The 23,984-nt window shown below is 38.8% G+C and overlaps 1 protein-coding gene across 1 annotated transcript; it reads right to left on the minus strand.

Annotated features, from left to right (window-relative positions):
• Window positions 1–3,874: 3,874 nt before the first annotated feature.
• Window positions 3,875–19,548, minus strand: LOC135479435 (uncharacterized). Its single transcript, XM_064759303.1, has 21 exons — window positions 19,241–19,548; window positions 18,841–18,956; window positions 17,547–17,670; window positions 17,001–17,076; window positions 16,594–16,693; window positions 15,875–15,972; window positions 14,620–14,761; window positions 14,127–14,201; window positions 12,838–12,987; window positions 12,418–12,550; window positions 12,031–12,126; window positions 11,548–11,627; window positions 11,164–11,250; window positions 10,739–10,891; window positions 9,173–9,262; window positions 7,832–7,880; window positions 7,234–7,348; window positions 6,172–6,307; window positions 5,684–5,803; window positions 4,523–4,606; window positions 3,875–4,343 (listed from the first exon to the last, which is right to left on the minus strand). Exons 2-21 carry the CDS (start codon window positions 18,946–18,948, stop codon window positions 4,287–4,289), a joined length of 2,073 nt encoding a protein of 690 aa, XP_064615373.1. The 5' UTR covers window positions 18,949–18,956; window positions 19,241–19,548; the 3' UTR covers window positions 3,875–4,286.
• Window positions 19,549–23,984: the final 4,436 nt, after the last annotated feature.

Consider the following 23,984-nt stretch of genomic DNA (forward strand, 5'->3'; position numbering starts at 1 on the left):
TGATAACAGATGCACAAACCACCGCAAGACCTGTGGTAACAGATGCACAAACCACCGCAAGACCTGTGGTAACAGATGCACCAACCACTGCAAGACCTGTGGTAACAGATGCACCAACCACTGCAAGACCTGTGCTAACAGATGCACCACCCACTGCAAGACCTGTGGTGACAGATGCACCAACCACGGCTCGTCCTGTTACAACAGATGCACCAACCACTGTCCGACGTGTTGTTACAGATACACCAACCAGAGTCCCTACTGCAACGCCACGGCCAGCATCACCATCTACCACACGTCGATTGCCGACAACCGTTACTACCCGTCGGCAGTTCGTGAACACAGCTTCACCACTACAAACTACTGTCAAGTCAATCACAACAAGCCCGAGAAGGACTGGCAGCGAAACAGGTTAGTCTTAATTCCGCAACATCATATCGACTCGGACTCTTTGAAGACAAAACATAACTTAAGCACAATACAGAACAAAACACTCATTACTGAAGAACTGTGTTTAACACAGGCTAGTCTTGGCCATGTTCCCAACATTACATTTACGCATTTCTACGATGTTTTTATATACGTGGATCCAATGTCAACCCATCTTACAACCGTAAAACACATTCAGTCAAAACTGGATATGGCTATAATGCATTGTGCTGTAATAATAATAATAAAGCCAGTAAGTGTTATTTTGTTTTGCTGTATAATAATCATCTGTGTTGTTTTATTATAACGTTGATAACGTTCTGTTTCTTGTTTGTTTTGCAGCCTTCAAATGCTTACAGGCTGGACTGTTTGCGGATCCGTTCGACTGCAATGCTTTCCATATGTGCGTAGGCATGAACTACAAAAATTATTTCATAGACTATAAAATGGCTTGTCCAGTCTCCCTGGTATTTGACGACAACATGGATCGCTGTCAATGGCCACAGCTGGCAAAGCACGTTAGCTGTAATTACGATGAAGACAAGGCGCTACCCTAGATACACTTTAGCGTCTTATTACAGTGCCGAGAAGTAAAACGGCTGTGTTAGATGCGCCGTACTTTGTTCAGGGCGTTCTGGGGACGAGAGTCCAGTAAAAACACTACATTTGTATTAACGTAAAGCCTTGCTCAGAAACAATTGTATACCCTGTGTTAAAAGACTGAGTGTCATTTCACTTTTGATTTGTGTCCTTTATTCTGATGGAACTAAATTCTGGCAGGCCAGTAAAGTCCACAGTTTATTTGGCGTCCACCAAGAAATTCTTGTTAACAAGGGACCGATAGATACTACGGTTAGTCATTTTTTTGTTTGACATGTTTTATCTGTTTAATAAAATGTTAACTGTGCTCTCCCGTCTTTGTTGCATTTATTAATAAACCTATATTAACAACACGATATATAACCAAGGTGTACACGAGTGTAACTTGAAAGCAGGCTCAGAACGCCTAGATGTTGGCTGTACAAATTGTAGACGAAGTTGGAAGTATTTTCTGTGGCATCTAATCCTTTCCATATGTGTACACACATCATAATTACTGTACCAGGAAACATGACTGAACAAATAAATGGGTTGTACTCCCCAGTAATATGCACACTGCTGTTAGGAGGAAGTCATCTTGGAAAAATCAGAGACAACTAAACTTCTGCTCTGTGATTTGTTAGTAGTTGCATGGACAACGGCAAGTTATTATAGGATGGAGAAAACACATATATTTATTTAGTAAACATTTTTCAGTTTTTCCTTCTGGGGCCTCCGTGGCTCAGTTGGTTAGCGCGCTAGCGCCGCATAATGACCCAGTGCGGTCGATGTGAGCTCAAGTCCAACTCATGCTGGCTTATGGTTACCCCCCCCCCCCCCCACTCACCATAATGCTGGCCGCCGTCGTATAAGTGAAATATTCTTGAGTACGGCTTAAAACACCAATTAATCAAATTAATTTTTCCTTCTCACACACTGTGGTTGCCATTTCGGTTTAGGCAAAATGTCTAAATCTAATTTCTCATTTTAAACATTCCAAGTTTCTGAGATGTACATGAGGTATATCATCTCATATTCATTTTCTTGTATAGTTATGGTGTATTGGTGTCTTACACATTGACTGAGTGAGTGCTTGAGGTTTAATGTCGTGCTTAACAATTTTTCAGTCATATGAGGACGAAGGAGTCCTTATAGTGCATGTAATGTGCTTCCTTGTTGAAAGATGGATTTCCACCGCTCTTTTATCTAGTGCTTCTTCACTGAGGCGATTTGCCGTAGGCAAGTAAGCCGCCCGATCGTTGCACTATCCATTTAATGCTGAACGCCAAGCGAAGAAGTTACAACTTCCTCTTTTAAGGTCTTAGGTGTGACCCTACCCAGGATTGACCCTGGCTCTTCCTCTCCCCGAAGCGGACGCTATGCCAACCGTGCTATGGGGGCCGGTATATTTAAAATTGACACCGGTAAGGTGTACACATCATTCATAACTCACACTGAAGTGTGAATGAAGTGTGTATACCTTATGATGACGTGTACACCTCATCTCTGTAAGGGATGCCTTCCACCAAGATGGTTTACATATGCAAGTGACACGAATGAAAGTTCGTCAGAGACTGGTCAAAGGCCGGAGGTTTATCTCGGGCTCTCCAGTTTCCATCACCCATAAAACTGATTACCATCATCTAAATGAGCAATTCTTGAGTGTCCCGTTAAACAACAATCCAAAAAATAAATTAATAACTGTATCTGAAAGACGCTGTCACTCTTTGTAAAAAAAATGAATTCTGCACCAAACGTTGCACTACATGTAATTGTTTGAAACTATCCGTGCAGTTTTGAAAAATATAGTTTCGGGAAATTATCACTTTTGTGTTAATACTTCAGACTATTCAGCCTGCTGTATATCCATTTCATACATTCTGTTTGGTATAACGAAAAGAAAATCACATTTAATGTTTTTGTGACAGGGTATTATACACAGTGTTTATCCTTCTGGGTTATTTATATTGATGATGTACAAGTGCTCAGAACTCCTATGTATTTGTGTTAGAAGTGTAATACTATTTTTTTTAATTACTTTTTCGTGTACACTATTGTGACTATGATGCTTCCATTGGTAGAATAATTTGAACACTGCTGTTATGTGAGAAGGGAAGATTTAACTGCATCAGTATGTACACGGCCCGGTTTGGGTACGAGAGTATCCTTGACATGGCTGCTGCCCCGCCAAATGCGGTCGGTTTGAGTTAAGCTGTCGCTTATTTGCCTGTCATCGCTCTATGCTTGTATCTGTTATCCTTCCAGGGTTACATACTACTGCCACACGTACGAATGAGCCCAGTCCAAACGTAAAATCAGAGGAAAGAAATAAAAATCACAGTCACAAGCAATCCAGCGTTGTTCCCTCTGTGAAACTGAAAGGTCCGGTAAACCCCACTTCGGTTACATTTGGAAAGCGAGTGGAGTACATTTCTGTCCTGGTATCATGTCTATATCTGTAATGCTCTGATACTTCCGGGGCAGGTTGAATTCTGCTCAAAGCGCTTGTTTGGCCTGAATAATAGCTACAACCCAACGGTAATTTCAATTTGGGCTGAATTATTTTTAAAATCAGATGGTGATTTAAAATTACCTGAAGACAAAGGGCGACATGTTTGCATGATGGGTTCCGAAAAGGATTATAATGGCCTTTCACAGCGACTTCAGGTATGTATGTCTGCCGAGCATGAAAACCGGAAGTGACCATGCTCCTCGTCTGGGCACTGTTTAAAGTTTGTCGTACGTAACTGTAACGTCCGAACTAAAGACAAAGCAAAGCTTAGATCAAAAGGGGTAAAAATAAAAATCGGCTAATAACACCGTGGATTATAACAGATTAGACACCAACTAGCTTGAAACTGGTTTTGTTTATTCTAAAATCTGTAATTTAACATTAATGTACACATCAGTAGATTACAACAAAGGTCATGTCTGAGGTTTCTTCCTGTGTTGGCTTAATTATTTTTGGCATGCTGTGGAACGTAAGTATATTATATCAGACAAAGTTAATACATTGGTAAATATTCTATAGTAGAATAAACATTTTGAGGAAAATTGATCAAAGGAGATTACAGAGCTGATGGACATATTTACATGTACCTTTGTCTTTCCACCACTCATAAAGTTTGATTTCATTAATATTGACAATAATCATGTGGTCACCATCGAAACATGTAGGCCTACTTTTGTCGTTGACCAGGCGGCTGAAGAAGCTTCGTTCATCCACATCCAATATATTTAAGCTCCTTTGAAAGTCAGGACTGGGGCTAAAGCCTTGTTTAAAAATAATTTAGCAATGTCCAAGTTACAAGGATGATTCCAACTACACTTGTTACCTGAAACAGAAACAAAATTATTATACTGCAGACTGAATATACATGAACCGGGTGGCTAGTGAAAGGAGACGAATCTGTGCGTAAAACACGTAGGGGAATAAAGTCAGTAGTTAGTCAAAAACGAGCCAGCAAATCAGGTATAGTTAATCGTTTGTGGCTATAAAGCTCATAGCTCTAACCTGATGTCTAATTGTTTCAGACACCGATCTTTGCTTTGATTCCGACGACGTCCCTGTTCCAGCTTCATCGGTTGGTTGGATTTCCTGAAGTGAAAACACATATAATAATGTGGGTTTGGATACACTCTACAGTTATCTTTCTGATTTGAGAGGAAGTTCTAGGTATCTTTAGCACTGAATGTGGGGAGGTTTTTACCACAACTTCTAGCACTTTTCTATCTTGACTGGTGTCAATCTGCTGGAAGAGGGGTAAAAGTTCGCGTCACTGTTACCAAACCGTTACCTTCAGACTTTCGTTGGGTTTAATTCTGTTTAAGAAGTCGATACTAAAAATTTCTTTCAGCCTGCCCTTTTATTAAGTAATGTCTTTGGTGTCAACAGGCTAAGAGCGTTTCGGCCTTGCAGATTTAATGACTGCTCAGCCGAAACTGAATGTAACATGTGTGTGAATGGAAAACTAAATGCAATCTGAGCGTATAACTATTATCATTCTGTCACAGTTCTTGTTTCGTACTGCATCCAAGTAGAGGACACAGTCAGGTACAACAATATACAAACAGGGGTAATACATGTAAATATGTGCAAAGCAAAACTCTTGGCTCTGAGTCACGAAGCTGTCTTAGACTTGAAAGAAAAGGCAGCCCTTTGCCAAATGTATACATACGCCCATAAGGTGTCCCACATCAAATTTACAAAGTAAATCTTTTTAGTATTGTGATGTCGTAAGAATTTTAGATTGAAAGTTAATTTACAGAGTTAAAAGTTAATTCGTAAGAACAAAAATGCAATGACCGTTTAGATCTGTTTTCACTTTTCTTCTGAAAAAACTATGGTTAAATTGCTTGTTGTCTTTTCTTTTATGTCTGGCTTAGTCTTAATTTCAAAACAGTTGACTACGCTAATCTTGCAACTGACCAAAAGTATTTTTATTTTAATAATGGTACTAAGAGTTAGATCCTTCTGGCAAAAATGAAATGCAGCATTTACGTTCAACTGTAAGTTTGGGAACAGAATAGTACCAGAAATTAGGATTAAATGTGATTTAAGTTTAAGGCAGCTTCGCGATCCCCAGGCCAGAAGTTGAACTGTATGGTGTAATAGATTGACAACAATGACTTCACTGTTTGTTTGCCTTAATTAGACAACACAAACAAAACTTACCCCTAGCTTGGGAAGAGTACCATGGATAGTTCCCTGATCGTAAAATGATGTAAACACTGTTATTTTCACATTTCCTGTAGCTAAAGCGTTTACATCCACAACCGACATATCCAAGGATCCCTGCAAAAAAATAAGAATTAAGATTTACAGCAGACATTCAAAGAAAACAAAACACAAAATACCAATTATTATTAATGATTACTATACACTACAAGAACAAATGTTTCATTTTTTAAAACATATTTCTGCTATAGTTTGGACAACCGTCAAATACCAAGGATCTCATATGCTACAATGCATTAATTTATCTGGTAAGCGCTACATCGCCAAGGCTCATTATGGTCACCTGGTCCTCGTTTATCCTCATACGTGTAATACTCAACACAAAGAGAAGGAGAAAAAAAAAACTTAAACGTTTAACTTTAATGTTTACGTCCAAATTCCTTCGGTGTGTTTTTCCCGATTTCACTGACATATACATCAATTACCTCCGCTGTCACAGCTTTGCTAACATGTGCCGACGGTGAAAAATCTTCTTCGGAAATCGTAGTCAATATCTTCTCTTCATTTTGCAGGATTACAGATGTCACTCTGTCAGCATCATGGAGGTCACGAACTGTAATACTGTAATAGAAGAATACGCTTGCACTACAAGGCCATAATAATATTCTATTCTATTCTATGTGATATGTAAATGCTGTTTTTTTTAACGCCGTTCACCAAAATTTCTTCTGATGCGATAGCGCTAGAAATCGGAGTGACCGGCGAAACCACCGACATTTGACAAGTTACTGGCGAACTTTCCGTAGTGCGACATACAGTTATGCACATCTTGTTTGTAGAAGACAAGTTACCTTTAACGAAGATAACTCATGTATACAGTGGTCTGACCTTATGAAGGATATGAGTGAATGTCAGTAACTCACGTGAACAGTAGGCTGACCTTATGAAGGATATGAGTGAATGTAACAAACACATATATACAGTGAGCTGGCCTTATGAAGGATATGAGTGAATGTGACTAACTCACGTATACAGTAGGCTGACCTTATTAAGGATATGAGTGAATGTGACTAAGACATGTATACAATGGACTGACCTTATGAAGGATACGAGCGAATGTCATTAACTCACGTGTACAATAGGCTGACCTTATGAAGGATATGAGTGAATGTGACTAACTCACGTATACAGTAGGCTGACCTTATTAAGGATATGAGTGAATGTGACTAACACATGTATACAGTGGACTGACCTTATGAAGGACACGAGCGAATGTCATTAACTCACGTGTAGAGTAGGCTGACCTTATGAAGGATATGAGTGAATGTAACAAACACATGTATACAGTGAGCTGACCTTATGAAGGATATGAGTGAATGTGACTAACTCACGTATACAGTAGGCTGACCTTATTAAGGATATGAGTGAATGTGACTAACACATGTATACAGTGGACTGACCTTATGAAGGATACGAGCGAATGTCATTAACTCACGTGTACAGTAGGCTGACCTTATGAAGGATATGAGTGAATGTCACTAACTTACGTGTAATGTAGGGTGCTGTCAGTCGGTTTATAGGCTGTCATAAAACCACTGGGTGTCACCAGAGGTAACCCTTTGTCCACAGGACCGCCTTCAGCGGAGAATGTACATATCCAGCCTGTGAATGGAGTATAGAAGACTACACCATAAACAAAGCTCTCAGAGCAGCGACAACAGAGTGATAGTTGGCAAATGGTTACACGTAACCGGTGAATGAATGCTTATGGCTTAACGCCACCTCGGCAATATTTCAGCCATATCGTGCCTCCTCAGGTAGGGTTTCCTTCCAAGTGTTCGTGTAAAAGGTTAAATACTAGCAATTTAAACAACCTTTGCACCATGGCTTAAGCAGACTTAGGTAAACATTCTATCGATCGAAATGAAATTTACTTGCCTTCTTGGGACAAAGTAACCAGCGTGACAACGTTACACAGTAATGTGATCAATTCACTGGGGCGCCTTGGCACCCGTGAAACGACATACATGATACATGTTTTTTTGTGTTTTGCAGAAGGAAGTGTAACATTTGTTTTGACATCTTTACATTGCGTTTGGTGTAGTGTGGAAATGTACGTAAGACTGTATCTCAGAAGATACTTACAGATAGGCATATTGTTCCCAGCACAAAGCCAGTCGGTGATGGCATGAAACTTTGAAAAAAAATCCAAAAGAAAACATCTACATGTAATTTATAATGTCTGTCTATGCGAAGCTTAAGTAATGTTCTACAACTTTAAACCAGAGTCTATACATGTACTGTTGTTTGCTTCTTGTCATTTGTAAAATCAGTCATACTCGCTACCCACATTGTCTTATGTCAGTGACACGAAGAAACAGAGCACTAATTCCAATTCACAATGTTAAATTACATAAGCTTTTTTTCCACACCAAGAACCCATTGCTTCAGGTGACGTCAAAAGTATTCAAAAACCAGTGGAATGTTAGACAAGGAACGTGAAGTCACGTGCTTACGATAGTAGGACCTGATATGCTTAGAACAAATTCCACATACACTCAAAAAATTAATCTGATAATTTTAACAGAAAGTATGTTGTATGAGTGATGCTAAAATGTATCCTGTTATTATAACATAATATTCAGTCACATTTAACATAATATCCTGTTAGCCTAATAGAATATTTACGTTAAATTAATAGAATATGTGTGTTGTATTTAATAAAACATTCTGCTGTAATAACACAATGTATTCCAGCATCACTCAAACAACAGACTTTCTGTTAAAATTGACAGATTAATTTTTTAGTGTATTAACATATAACAATATTATCTCCCTGAATAGGCATTTTCATAACCAAATTTTCTAACATCCAATTTTAATTTATTAAGGCTATATTGCACCATAGCTAGAAAACAATTTTAAATATGGCAGTTCTAAAACAGGGTTCTGTGTAATACTGATCACAGTTTATGTAACTGGTGTCGCTCTCCGTCCAAACTACTGGATCGCCCATTATCTAGCATGCGACTTGTTTCTATATAATTATGACGTCATCCGGGACATTGAGATCTTGGCGTCGAAAACAAAGTTACTTGGTTAAACGTTAGGAATAAGAGAAAATATTCCAACCGCATTTCTTTTGCAACATGCGTGTCTATGTGTAGAGCTTGTGGTGTTACGTGTCGCGTAATTTTGACAATAAGTGTGGGTGATTTTACAGAGTGCTGAACACAACATAATTACAACAGCATGCATGCGTAAATAACCGTTCCAGTAAGAAACAAGACGAACGATGCTTACTACATATTTAATTCAACTGAATAAAAACAGTTCAGCGGAGAGCTAACGAGTTACGAATAGGTATGTAGAAGTAGTCAGCGTACTGAATCAAGCTGAAGGTCGTACATGTAGTCAGTACAATGTACTAAACAGCTATATAAGATTTACTACAGTGCGTTTCGTGGATAGAACACTGGGCCTTACCAGACTTGATAGTGAGGTTTGCTCAGGAAATGCTACTTCCAGTGATATCACACCAAGTCGCATGTAGTGTGGCAAAACGCTGTCTTTCACCTGGAAAGTTAAAGCATGTACATCCGTACTCGTATAATGTACTTCTGAATATTTATTTGTTTGTTTGATTGTTGTTTTGTGCCGTACCTAAGAATATCTCACTGATACGACGGCGGTCAGCTGGGAGAAAACCGGATAGAGCCCGGGGGAAACCCACGACCACATACGCAGGTTTTTGGCAGATTTTCCTACGCACATCCCGACAGGAAGGCGACATGAGATGGACTTGAACTCAGAAAGATGGCCCTTGTGTAATGCTAAATGTAATGCTTACAGTCACTGATTACCCGGTTGCACCCCAAAATTTTCATAAGCGTGCATGTACACTTTATAATCCTGGTTTTGTTCTTTTAAATCGTACAAAAATTACAGGATATATACATGTACAACAGAGCCGGAGTTATTTCGCAAAAAGCGAAAGTTACATGCATTCAAAACAGTTTTCACATCTGGCTACAATGAATTTCCATCCCATCAACAGATACTCCCATTTTGAATTAGGAAAATGTGCAGTAATTAGAATAAATTCTTACACAGTCCGAAATTCAGTAGGCGTGCTTTGGTGTGATCATTTCGCTGCGTTCAGAGAAATACAGTCTGCGTGGCACAGGCTATTGAAATAATGCAAATGTCTGTGGATGTTTTTTCCCAATCAATTTTGTTTTATTTAATGGAAAGGTACGTATGCAAATTGGGTTTTTCTTAAATCCCTTTATAGACTTAATACTTTTTAACCCGTCTTTCAAATTTGAATCTCACGGTCGAAACTAGCTACACACGTGTCTTTGAAAAGCAAATGAAGACCTTTGGAACATTACTGCCAGCAATAACCACTAAAATTGTCTGAGGTAAAACAATGACAGTTCAGACAGTCTTTATTTCACTAGATATGAATAACAGTTACGACTCATTAAAAACATGGCGTTTGCCGTGCTAATATTTTTGATGCCAACATAAAATATACTTTTATTTCCATCCAGTTCAAGCACAGTACGGAATTCCGAATGTACAGTCCCCGATCTCAATGTTTGTAGGGCAATGGTCATCATAAACGGTAAACATTTGTTAAAGATCATTTGTCTTCCACCTATATTTGGCGTGTATGTCACATATGACAAGGTTCAACAGCAGCTTGCCAGAGGTCGCCATTCTGGTTTTCCCCACCCATAACTCACACAAGTTTTATACAGGAAATGGGGTGGGGTGGGGTGGGGGTTGGGGGTAGATTGAAAACATTAAAGAGCAAACAAATAAAAAAGTATATATACACACTGCGCATTCATCCCCTACAAAATATAAGGCAAATATTCGTACGTGGCGACAATTCATTGTTTTCTAGCTGTGTACTAGCTTTTGTACTGCAACATGTAACCAAAGAACGTCATGGCATGAAGTACATGACTATCCTATACAAACGAAGAGCAGTTACGTCTATTCAGCTTTGTAGACTTGTTTTGGAAAAGATTGTATTCGTACCGTAATCCGAGTGCTTCCAATCCACCCCCCGACATCATCGCTCTCGGTTCGATTGACAGGGATTTCAGTTTGCTCTGTGAAATTGCCCATAGGGTGTGGTCCTTTAATTTTTACATCCGCTTGAACGTGTCTCTCTCCAGTTTTATTTATAATCTACAAAAAAAAATTTGACAGTTGGAGACTTTCCCGCCTGAAGTCGTTCGGGTCCAATCCGTGTGGTTTAAACCCAGGTCGCTTTAATACCAGCCAAACTTCATTAAAACCTATGGGCATTGCTGTTAAAAATAAAAATAAGTATTCTTTTGGGGCATACAAGAACAATAATAAAAAACTTTTCCACGGTCTTACGGACCTATAAAACAGCTAGTTCCCTGACAAATACAAAATAGAAGAAAGGAGGAATTCCAGTAACTATTTAGTTTTACCGCAACGTTAACTTCCAAATCGCCAGTCTCGAGGAGACGAATAGTTCCCAATGCTGTGTGTAGGTCGTCTTTGTCATGAAGTACAGTCTGAAGGAAAATCAACATGGAAGTCATCTTACAGTTATATAACTCAAACGAGGAGTGAACATTGAAATTATAATTGGCGGATTTTGTAATCCTGTAAAACTACAAGTGCATGTCAATGGTACCAGTAATAAATGTATATTATCCATATTGTATCATTGCATGTCCTCTCTTTTTTTATTTGTTTTACGTTTGGTAAAACAACAATAACAAAAAAACCCCAACCAAGTGCCCGGTTGCTCTTCGCTGTAAGCAACACTGACATCGCTTAAAGAAAAGTGAGATAAAACAATCACATACCATAACTGATCTGTAAGGCTCTGACGACACAAGAGTGTAATTGTCACTGATCTTAACCAACGCTGAAACGCTGTTCGGCACTACAAATGCAAACATAGCACAGGTACAGCCTGCATGTAAACTTAAATAACTAAAACAGGGTGTCAGATTTCTCAAGATAAACTTTTGATGACACTGTATAGGCCTATAAAGCACATAATCACACACAAAAATCAATGAAAACACCCACTTAAATGCGCTTAATGAAACCGAAAACATTGAACTCTTGTCTCAGTTAAACCAGCGGATATTGCTTTATAGTGTGCGAAAGAGTTACAAAAAGTTAAAGATAAGATAGACGTATTGCCTTTTTGTATAATTGATTTTAAACATCCACCCCTACCATTGATGTCAGATATGTTTTCAGGAGCGTGAAGGTTACATTTAATTACATTATCCCCAGAACTCTTGGATTTACAATGTGTACAGAGATTCTTTACGTACCCTCTTTACTCTGAAGAGCCACTGTTCCATGAGCGTAATTTCTGGTAATAAATTTGCCCTCAAAGTCAGCCAGCTCAAGCTGTCCCGAAGCTGTAACTGATAGATAACACCAATTTACAACACAGAGATTATCTTGGCAATATGCTAATGGAATTTCTAGTAATAACTCTGAAAAGCAGTTAGATGAAGTTGTCGTGAAGATGTAAGCGTGATAGATAACATCACGCATAATATGTATTACAATTATAATTTAATTTTAAATTTAATATTAAATTACTGGCTTAAATTCTAGTCATTACTGTGTCTTGAAGAAAATAATGGAATGTTTTATAAATGGTATGTATCAATGGTATTATTAATACCAACAAATCACCTTTCTAAACTAACCTTTCGAAAAGCTGATGTTCTTGGCTGATCCTCTAGGGGAGATAACCACACCGTCCAGATGCAGTCGCTCTCCCTGTACAAGTCCATACGTTATCAGAACACGTAAAACACCCAAGTTGTCTCTCAGTGTGGCCTAGAGCAAGACATACAAGGTGTATGCAACGATTTTGACTGTCTGTCCAACGGAAGATTTGTCTGGATCACATCACTGTAAAGGTGGTTCCAGTTTTGTATCATGTCAGCATGCTCATTGTATAAGGCATTTTTATGCACATTCGAAAATACTGAACACAGTAATCAAGTTTTACCTACAGATGCACTGTTAAAGAATGTCGCAAGAGAGATTGATATTGTTACTGTCACAAACATTTTGCATGTATTCCCTATGGCTTAGACGTACATATAGCAGTTAGGACTTACAGCGTACTGGTGTGGAGCAGGAGCACACATGCCGCTGGGAAGGACCGCCAGTGGATAACGTGCACTGGGACCCACAAAATCCGGACCGGTCAACCAGCCCGATGGGGAGTAGCGCATCCCATGCGGGAAATATATCCATGAAACGTAGTTCTGAAATCAGTTGTCAGTGAGACGAGTTAAGGAACCGTATAACCCTGTGCATGTTTTTGCCTTTGCCATTCTCATGTTTGACTTACTAAAACTGAGAAACACTTCACAGTGAGAAAATGTAATTGATTAGTAACCCGCAAATAAACTTCAGAGATTGATACCACGAAGTCAAATCACGAGTTAAGATTTGAAGCATACATGGTATGTTAAGACAAGCCCTTGTCCATTTGAACTGTAGGTTAAGCATTATAAAGTATAACGTAAGTTAAGATTGACTTTGTAGAACACACCTAATTAAAGACAAATTTTGAAATGTCGTAAAACAGTTATAATTGTTATTACGTAATAATTATTATCAAAATTGTGTTATTTAATTGTGGGAATGGGTGTCAGATATTGAATATTAACAGTATAACCAACATATTGTGTTAAGCCTTCAGCTTCAACTTTCCTTCCACCATAATGCTGAATGCTGTTGTCAAAATATTCTTTAGATCGACATAAAACTCCGATCAAATAAATCAATAAATCAATCAATTTAGCCACCAAATGAATATTGATAGCGTACAAAGCATATACTTCAACACTTCCCTGTCATAGCAGGCATTTATGGTAGTGCATGGCAAGAGAACTATAGATGCAGATGTATAAACAGATTTCAGTTTCAATTTTCCATGAATCTTTGTGCTACATACGCTAACGTAACTGTGTAACTGACAAGTGTGACCACTAAAGAAGACAGACTATCACTCCTATAAAGAATGACGTAAACATGGGCTAGGGGCCAATTATTCATCGCGTCAAATTAGATCGCCACGTGTGATATATGAACAGTTGCAATCAAAGCGCAACTGAGATACATATTTTATTATCGACAATTTATATACTAGCACGGTGCACGATTTGAATATTGAATTCACTCATTCGCCTAGAGCATTCCTTGCTTCTTTCCATCATCAATGAAAACTGTTGACTGTTTCTATTTGCATGATTCCTATTTTCGTACTTTAAATATTTAGTTCTTTGGTAATTGTGTTAATCGTCATTTGGGGTACTGGCCATGGGATTGTTGGCCTAGAACGCCCATTTAGGTTGACATACGAAAGTCTGTTTGAACACATAAATTTAAACCATTTTACCTGTTGTTTTTGTGTGATTTTCCGATACAAACTCTGTCCAGTGGCTCGCTTAATTTCCAAAACAAGCTGATCCTCCTGAAAAGAATGTTACATTTGGTGTTTGGTGTGGATAGCGTCAACCAGTTAGCCTATCGCATGCCCCTTAAATTTGAATCAGCCATACCCATAAATTATGGCGATTGTAGTGGAACTGAAAATTAAACAGTACAGTGAAGACAAAGCAATGAGAAATTCAATGACCATAATTAAGTATTTGTACTTTATCAAGAAAGAAAGAGTTGTTCTTGAATCCTTAATAAAAACAGATTTGTGGAGGTATCTATATTAGCACTACTTTGCTAATGATTTCAAGACACGCCAAGAAAACAATCACCATATATTGCATATTTCAACCTCCTGATCACCATTCTTTCAAGATGCTACAATGAACAGGCGCTACTTTGAAATGATGGAAAACAGAGCGCTCTTTTCATCGATTCAAACAGTGATTTACCAGTAAAAGATCTTTCAAAAACTGATCAAAGGATCCTAGTTCTCCCACCAGGCTGGTACCAGTCACGGGTATAGCCTGAACCCTAGAGTACCCCTCCTCAGAAGGTATGGTCATATAGATTTCATCTCGGCCTGGAACGGGGCTGTCAATAAACATGGGATGAATATGCAGGCATTTACTTTACATAAATTGACTTATACAAAAATGTCATAAATGGTGTATGGAATACAAGGTTTAAGCATCTCCGATTTTCGAGACGAATGTAATTCTGTGTATTTTAGGGTGTGAAGTCTTTTTTCGCTGCCTGCCCGCCATTTTTGATGTACGGGTGTATGCTTCGTATCAGAATGATGGAAACTGTCTAAAATTTGGACAGGTGTGAGTTTTAATGACGAAAGTGTGAAGGGGATGAGAGGACACAAGGGTACAGGTGGTGATGAAACTGCGAGTGACGTTCCCTTGCCGTTGCCAGACACCCCTCCCAGCTGTTGGGGCAGAAAGATCCAGATTTTGCCAGTCAACCTATGCCAAACTTTTTATGGCTGCTTTCTCACAGGCTGGACCAGGTATGCACCAAAGTTTAATGGCCAGGGAATGTTTGGGGCTGAGTTACAATACTAAACCTTAACATCGCCGCGCATGGAAAATTAATAGTCGGAGGCCATGTGGCAATACACTGTACATATCAACTGGTCCTGAATAACTAATCAGTGTTTTATTTGTACATTTAACAGGCTTGATCCATAGCAACTACATTGATGGGCATTTAGTCAGTTAATACTCTTAAAAAATCTGTTAAATTTAACAGAAAATCTGTTATCTGAGTGATGTTAGAATGTATTCTGTTATTGCAGCAGATTACTCTGTGAACTATAACACAGATATTCTATTAATTCAACATAGCTACTCCATTAGACTGACAGGATATCATGTTGAATACATTCTATCATCATTCAGACAGGCATTGTGTTAAATTTAACACGCTAAATTTTAGTGTAATATTCAAAGTATAACGAACACAGCAAATTCACTACATAAATGAGTCGAACAATGATCTACTTATTTGTTAGAATTTGATAGCCAGTTGACACTTACATACACCATAACTGTTCAAACGTCAAGGCAAATGGATATCCCAGATTCAAGACACATATTTTTATTAATCTTTGTTACTATGCTTGATGTTATTTGTCATTTTTAAAGCCGATGTATGTTTAATAAAACTCATATTGCCTTCGTCTTGACGTTAACTCACATAACATTTCCCAGGCTGATGTTGTACTTGACAAGGTTCGAGTGATCTACTTCAAATCGTGCAAAACCGCCACTGAACTCAGATCCTCCCAAGCTAGCCTTTAAAACACAAAATCACAAATCACACTTACTACAATACATTTTACGTAAAAACCGCGTTAAATATGAGTGCACCTTACATCCTGTCGTGTGCATATTACAAATCAATCTAAACAAATATGAACTGATGTAGACGTTCACGTGTGCTTTATTACTGCGTGGTACCGATGAATCACTGTTAGATGATGTTATATACGACTCAGTATAAGTGGCTCGCGATCAGTAAATGGCGACCAGCTTTGCCGAAGCCTCACTGAAGCATGACGTTTGCTATAGAATACACGTTACTGGAGCAATAGCTCTTGGCCGTCCTGCTCTTGTTGTTAGTAAATATGACCTAAGGAGATGCATACCTGAAGCAAGTAGCTGTCAGTGAATTGCGATCGGTGATCCAAATGGGCCACTTCTGGCAATGTCTGTGAACATTGGCTAAAGAGATACATACCTGAAGCAAGTAGCTCTATGCGAATGGCGATCGCTGGTCCCGATGGCCGACTGCTGGTGTTGTCTGTAAACATTGCCTTATGAGATACATGTACATGCCTGAAGCAAGTACATGTCGGCAAATGGCGATCGAAGATGGTGGTCCAAATGGGCAAGTTCTGGTACAGAAATACATACCTGAAGCAAGTAGCTCTCAGCAAATGGCCATCGGCCTCCAAGATTGCCATCATAGTCTTGGCATCCCTCAAGTCCAATTCCAAGCCCGGCATCAGTCGGTCTGCAGAATCAGAAACGAACCACAGATATATACAGTTTACACATGTCTACGACTTATTCTAAATCTCTGTAAACATTGTTTAAAATTTCTTAAAACTGTCTAGTGGGCCTACACAGACTTACAATTTTAAGGGTATTTATTTTGAACACATCAGATGTATACAAGCAAAACATAGGTCTACTGAACAAATTCCAAATGCTCGCAATTGACCAAAATAACGGTGTCCTGGTTTCAGCTCCACAAGGCCAAGGAAAGCTAGACGATAAGTTTATGTATGAAGCATTTTATGGACATGTGGAAGACTTACAAAATCTTAATATTTGCACACGAATAGTTGGTGGTACAGTTGGATTCACTTTCCAACACAATACATGGTATCTCTCCTGCAATATAAAATCAAATATTATACTCAACTGAATATACATGCTATATACAATGTGTTCATTTCCCTCTCTTTCCGCTTCATTCAAAAGAATTTACTACATAGAAATCTGTGGACTGGGTGCAGTGTTTACAGTTCAAAGTGCAGGGGATGCACACGAGCACAGTACACGTCACGTGAATACACGTCTTTCTGAGGGTCAAAACCTCTGGAAAATTTGCTTAAAACCAGCCTTAATATGATTGATTTTAAGTGTCACATTACTCATATTAATGTACCGTTTTTAATATTTTTAACGGAATTTAACAATATATACAGAGGGGGTTTCTCATCAATCATAAATCTGCGCACGAAACATTAACAAATGATTTTCGGCCAACTCGACAGTTTGACCATTCCCTTATTCAGCTGGAATATACTCATCATGAAACAAGGTATAATTCGATGCTGATAAAGGTATAATTCACCTACGTGCGTACTGGGGATAGGTGTCCACGGTCATCAGCTGTAAGTAGCATTGTTCACATTCCACATCCGGGATGTTGACTGTGATGTACGAGTTTGATGAACATCGGCCTAATGGGTAGTCGTCCGCCTTCAGTGAAAGACATACAACAGATCTGACGGGATACCACTTTCCCGCAAAACAGCAAATCGGGTCCAAGCTGGACTGACCATTGTCCTCTTATAATACATGAGTACCACGTCAGCAGTGTGTCCATAAAACGTGATCGCACAACTACGAAACAGACTACACAGCTTGGACCAGAAGTACTTCACAGCTGATATGGCTGCACACCATTTTGAACGTTAAATACCAGAACACACACAATATGTATATAAGCAATTATCATGCTAAATCAACAATCGTGTCATATAAATCAAATTAATAAATGTGTTACGAGCTTCCACGAAATTTGAGGAAATTCAATTTGAAGAAACGCTTGAACCTGTCATCTTCAATCAGTTATTAAATAGCTTTTTACAACTTTTACAAGCTACCTCTATAGCGACTATGGCAAACATTTATTTATTTATTTATTTGATTGGTGTTTTACGCCGTGCTCAAGAATATTTCACTTATAAGACGGGGATCAGCATTATGGTGGGTGGAAACCGAGTAGAGCCCGGGGAAACTCACGACCATTCGCAGGTTGCTGTCAGACCTTTCCACTTACGGCCGGAGAGGAAGCCAGCATGTTTATGGCAAACAAATCGTATATCTGAACATAGCCCTCAATGCATAGAAAGACTTTTTTGTCAGATCAGGCCACGATGTTATTTGTACCTCGATCGAGCTGGCAAAGACAACTCAACATTACCTTCAGAGGGTCAAGTGATGATGTTTGACCTGACACATTTTATTTACTTACTTGATTACTAGACAACAACAGCCAATTGTTTATTTATTTATTTACTTGACTGATTTTTTACGCCGTACTCAAGAACTCATCTTAACATGTGGGAGGAAAACGGGCAGGACCCCGAGACAACCACTACCATCCGCAGGCTGGTGCCGACCTTCCCACGTACGACTGGAGAGCTGGACTTGAACTCACAGCGATGGCATTGGTGAGAGACGCCTGGATCATTGGGGTATAGAAAATCACAGCGCCCGAAGTGAAGTACCACATTTCATCGGGTACCTGACAAATTATGTAATCTACATTGCACTAAGCTAGTGATTCATAATGCTCTTAGCAAACGCTTTGATTATGTGGCCGTTTGAGGATACGGTCATACCAGCAGTTACATGTAGGCCTACCTTACAGGCGGTGCTGCCTTCTGCCACTAACACGGCGTCGTTGTGAGGTATGTAGTTCAGTAATACACACGATGTGTTTGATCGCCACTGCATCAAGCTGATTCTCATTGGTCTGCCTGAAATTGGAAAAGTGCAACGTGTGCCAATAACTAGACAATATACACTCTGACGTAAGGACGATATGCGTCGACGTGGTTTTCACATTTATCATAGGGTACAAGTCGCTGATGAGATATTTATTTTGTTATCAACACTTACACATTGAGGCAAAAACAGAGATTCGTATTGACCTACCTTTAAAGTTTTATTGGTAAGTTTTACCCTCTACATTTTCAATAAGCTCAGCGAAGAAGAACAGTGTTGTTGTTGTTGTTAATGTTGTTGTTGTAGCAAACTTTACCTATCCTGAAGGCTGTTTCCTCTATTTGCACTGTGAAGGGCCCGGGTCTAACTTCCGTGTATTCCGCGTTGAAGTCGTTCCTGAACCCGTCAGCTCCACAAGGATACTACAGAATACATTAACAGTTACATTTGCTCATAACTATTATGGAGAGTTAGCCCAGTACGGAGACGACAGTATGGTAGTGGATAAATGGTCACAAGTGTCATTCTCTTGTGAATTCACCTCAGTCTACTCATGTGGATAAAATATACTATTCCTTGTTAACAAATATTTGAGCTTTCTAACACAATAACTTTTTAAATGAAATACAAGAAACTTTCCTGCTGTGGGAAGGTCTAATTTTACGTTTCCATAGTTAATCTTGTTGAGCTTTTCCCCGTCCGTTAACACAGACGTTTCACACTGGTTAGAGCGTGTGATTATTCCATTAATGCCAAGCATACTAGTCACTTTGCTAAACGTTGTGGCTAAGCATAAACCAATATCATTATAACAGTTCCACACAGAAAAGTTTCATGAGCAATAATCAGTGTATGACCTGCTCGGAATTTCTAAAATATCTCATGACGTATCTAACTAATCATATCAGCCTACATGTACCGTAATTTTTAAGTCGTCGCATGCTACCAGTATATACTCATGGTATAACCCTACCCTTCATGTAAATGTCCAGTTTTGATTGATATAGTAAAGCAACTCATGGTGTGTCAGTATACTCGCACAATGCAATGTTCCCATTCCTCACATGATGCCTACATATACATGTACCCCTAGGTTTGCGTCAGACGAATATGAAGCCTAAGTGTCAAGGGCCAGCATAACCCGTGAAGGGTACCCGTAACTTGTAGGCTCGACCTGTATGTATGATGCGTAATCTCCTTTTGGCGTTAATCAACTCATAATTCGCTGGCCTACATACATGTACGATGTTCAACTCCATTCACGAGACACTAGTTTATCCACGACATGTTCATGTGAGCTTATTTAGAGGCCGTTTTTCCAATACTCTGCATGAATAAAACAACTGACCACGTGTAATTCCACTGGTACTGCTAACACGGAAGTCTACACATGATGCGTATGGAGAACTCATAAGTAACTCGTAATGTACTCGTAATGTGCTCCTGTACCGGTACTCCTAAAACGTGAGACCACAATGTATGAGGCAAAATTACTCCTGGCAGTAGCGAATACCCACAGTGCACTCGCCTGGCCATACGCCTACTATGTAGCATAAAATCACTACAGTATAAAGGGTAAAACCAGAGCAGTGACGACAGTGTAATATAGTTGACAGATATAGTTGCCACATGTATTTCCGGTAAAATGTGGCGTCTTTACCTCAGTTGATCTCAGTAAGGGTTTTACTCTGAGTCTTCATGTATGTGAACTGTTCGTGTATGTGAACTGTTCATGTATGTGAACTGTTCGTGTATGTGAACTGTTCATGTATGTGTACTGTTCATGTATGAGAGCTGTTCGGGTATATGAACTGTTCATGTATGTGAACTGTTCGTGTATGTGAACTGTCCATGTATGTGTACTGTTCATGTATGAGAGCTGTTCGGGTATATGAACTGTTCATTTATGTGTACTGTTTATGTATGAGAGCTGTTCGTGTATATGAACTGTTCGTGTATATTAGCTGTTCGTGGATGTGAACTGTCCATGTATGTGAGCTGTGCGTGTATGTGAACAGTTCGTGTATGTGAACGTCATATATGTGCCTGAAAACGTGCAATTTATTAGATGGTACTGGTCAAGAACTGCTCAAAATGCTGTGTTGTCAACACATTTAATATACACATATAATTTGAAATATAATAAGGTTACACATAATATGGAAGCCAACCATACTTCTGGAACGCATGGACTACTCACCCTGTTCCCATTTACTCATTCGAACCCCGCGAGACCACGTAGGCCTATAATGAAAACTCACGCTGTGCTCATCTGCCAATACCCCTAACACACGTGTAATCCGTAAGACTACAAATAATGTGTAAGCAAACCACACTACTAGATCTCATGTTGTGACCGATATTCCTATCCCGTAAGACCATGCTGGCTTCCTCTCCAGCCGTGCGTGATAAGGTCTGCTTACAAGCTGCGGATAGTCGTGGGTTTCTCTCTGGTTCCTCCCATCATAATGCTGGCTGACGTCGTCTAAGTGAAGTATTCTTGAGTACGGTGTAAAACACCAAAAAAGTAAACAAATAAATATCCCGTAAGACCACACATGATGCGGTAAGCAAGTAAGGACTACTTGCACAGTGCTCATCTACCGACATACCTATAACATAATTAACGGACAACACACAATACGTGTATGCAAGCTATCGCCGATCTTTCTGGTTTTACTCTCTAAGTTGTTAAATCCTTTATATAAAGTATACTCCCTATGCCGACACTGGGCTGCATGTTTATCGATGCTATTCATAACATGTAAGACCTAATCCTTAATTTGTGTGTAACCTTGGGTAGTTATTTTTTCTAATGTTTTAAAAAGCTGTTCTTACCTCCTTTGTATACTTGAGTAACCAGAGAAAGTTCAAGTTGCACTTATAAAAACCTGTTTCACTGTGACCATTATTTACAGGCCTTATTAGTCTTTCAGAGGCACCTATACAACCCATGTGTACGAAATTGTCACAGCCAACCCACTATAACGTATGTAATAATAAGCGATCACGTGAGAACAGCGGCATTTTTTTCATTTATGCATGATTATCCACAACAGAGGCTTTTTAATTTTTTTCAAATAAGACGAACCTATTTCCACCCTTGGTTTTTATTCCTTCACTACATGTTAACGCCATAATCATAATCATAATAATAATAACACCGCCCTGCCCAGTGCCTGATATTAAGCCATGTCCTTAACAAAGAATTACTCATAAATGACCACTCGCATTTAGAGCTAATTTGCTCGTACTTTTCATAGGCTGTTGACCATGACCCGTTCTGCATGGCTATAGACATTTTATATACCGTTCTACCCATCGTCGCTTTATACATATAATAGCTGACCATCAACATGGTGGTATGAAAACATATCCTTTTAAAAGCAAATCGACACTTTATGCGCTGAAGTTGGCGTCTGAATTTAAACAAGCAGTTATAAAGTATTAGCAATGGAGACTTGTTTAACTTCTGTAAATCATTGATATTTACTTCGTATATTTTACGCAGCACTCGAGTGTAATTCTTTTATATCATGGCGGCCAGCATTATGATCTACAGTATAAGAGTTTCAAGTATTTTAAGCAACTCTCCTTACGACATGTTTTGTTCACTCCTTTGACATCGGTATTAATTTTATCATTTTGAGAGCTAACAACCGCGGGGTACACGAAAAAACAAATAAGATAAAAAAAAGTTGTTTTGGGACGATCTGTCAGACGTAACTATGAATCATACTCATAACGTTAACAAGCTGGAATTTCTGGTTTTAGATTTTGCTTGGCCTCTAATATTACATTTTAATGATTTGAAATGACGTCTCTGTAATAACATATGATACACATTTAATAGCACAAATTGCTGGTGGTTGAGCTATACTGCATTTTTCTGTGGAAAAAACGTATACCGTTTTGACTGTAAACTTACTGCCGATTGCGTAGTTACAAAGGAAAGTGGTTTACTTGTAAACATCTCATTTGCTATGAAGATAGAAACGCCAATAAAATGCACATGTATTTATTCACCATAAGAATATTTACAGTAAACATGTTTACAGAAAATAAAGCATGGCGGGAGTAAAGTCACATAAGGCTTGATCTATCCCGAGGAAGTACAAGTATAAAAGATGACGCTTGTTTTAGGTGAATTATAAGTAAATAATAACAAAGTAAACGTTTTACATATTTAAGAAAAACACAATGCAGTGTAACGTGCCAAAAGAAATGCTGTAGTGCATGGCTATGAGACATTTATATGTTTGAAAATAAGTCAGAATTGTTTCATCAAGTAATCTTTTATTTTGGACTTAAACAGAGAAAGTGAGTCAGTAGATTTGAGAGAAATCGGTAGCCTGTTCCATTCCCGGGGAATCATATTTTGAGTTGAGTAGAGAGACAGGTTGAGAGTAGAGAGAAGAGTGGAGGGGTCTAAATAAGTTAAGACACTATGATCTGGTTGGATAATTGTGTATATCTGATTGTTTTCGAAACATGTTACGGCAGTTCAGGGGTATTTTATAGGGGTGATATATATATTTATGAGCGATTAATAAAGAAGGCTGAAGGATAGAGAATTTTACCTGTAAAATATTAAGAGATCTGAAGAGAGGATCTATGTGCTCGAGTCGATTACATAGGGTTACTGAACGCACTGCGCGTTTTTGCAGCAGACTCAATGGTCTGAGATGAGACAGATAAGTGTCACCCCATAAAGCACAAGCATAGTTCAGAAATGCTGATATTAAGGAGTTCTAAAGTATTAGTAGAGTTGGTTTGTTTATAAAGTGTTTAATATGGTTAATTATGCCAATGTTGCAAGATACTTTTTGACATATGTAACTAATATGGAATGTTCAGAAAAGTTTGCTGTTAAACATTATACCCAAAAATTTAAATTCGGGAACACAGTCTATAACTGACCCTTGCTAAGAAAGCCGAGGAATGTGACTAGGAAAAGATGATACTGGTCTGATGGCCATACATTTGGTCTTGTTAATGTTTAACGATAGCCTGTTTGAAGTCATCAGGTCATGCACGAATCTTTACGAGTTCACATACCA

Source organism: Liolophura sinensis, chromosome 1 (genome assembly GCF_032854445.1).
Source record: "Liolophura sinensis isolate JHLJ2023 chromosome 1, CUHK_Ljap_v2, whole genome shotgun sequence".
Lineage (NCBI taxonomy): Eukaryota > Metazoa > Mollusca > Polyplacophora > Chitonida > Chitonidae > Liolophura > Liolophura sinensis.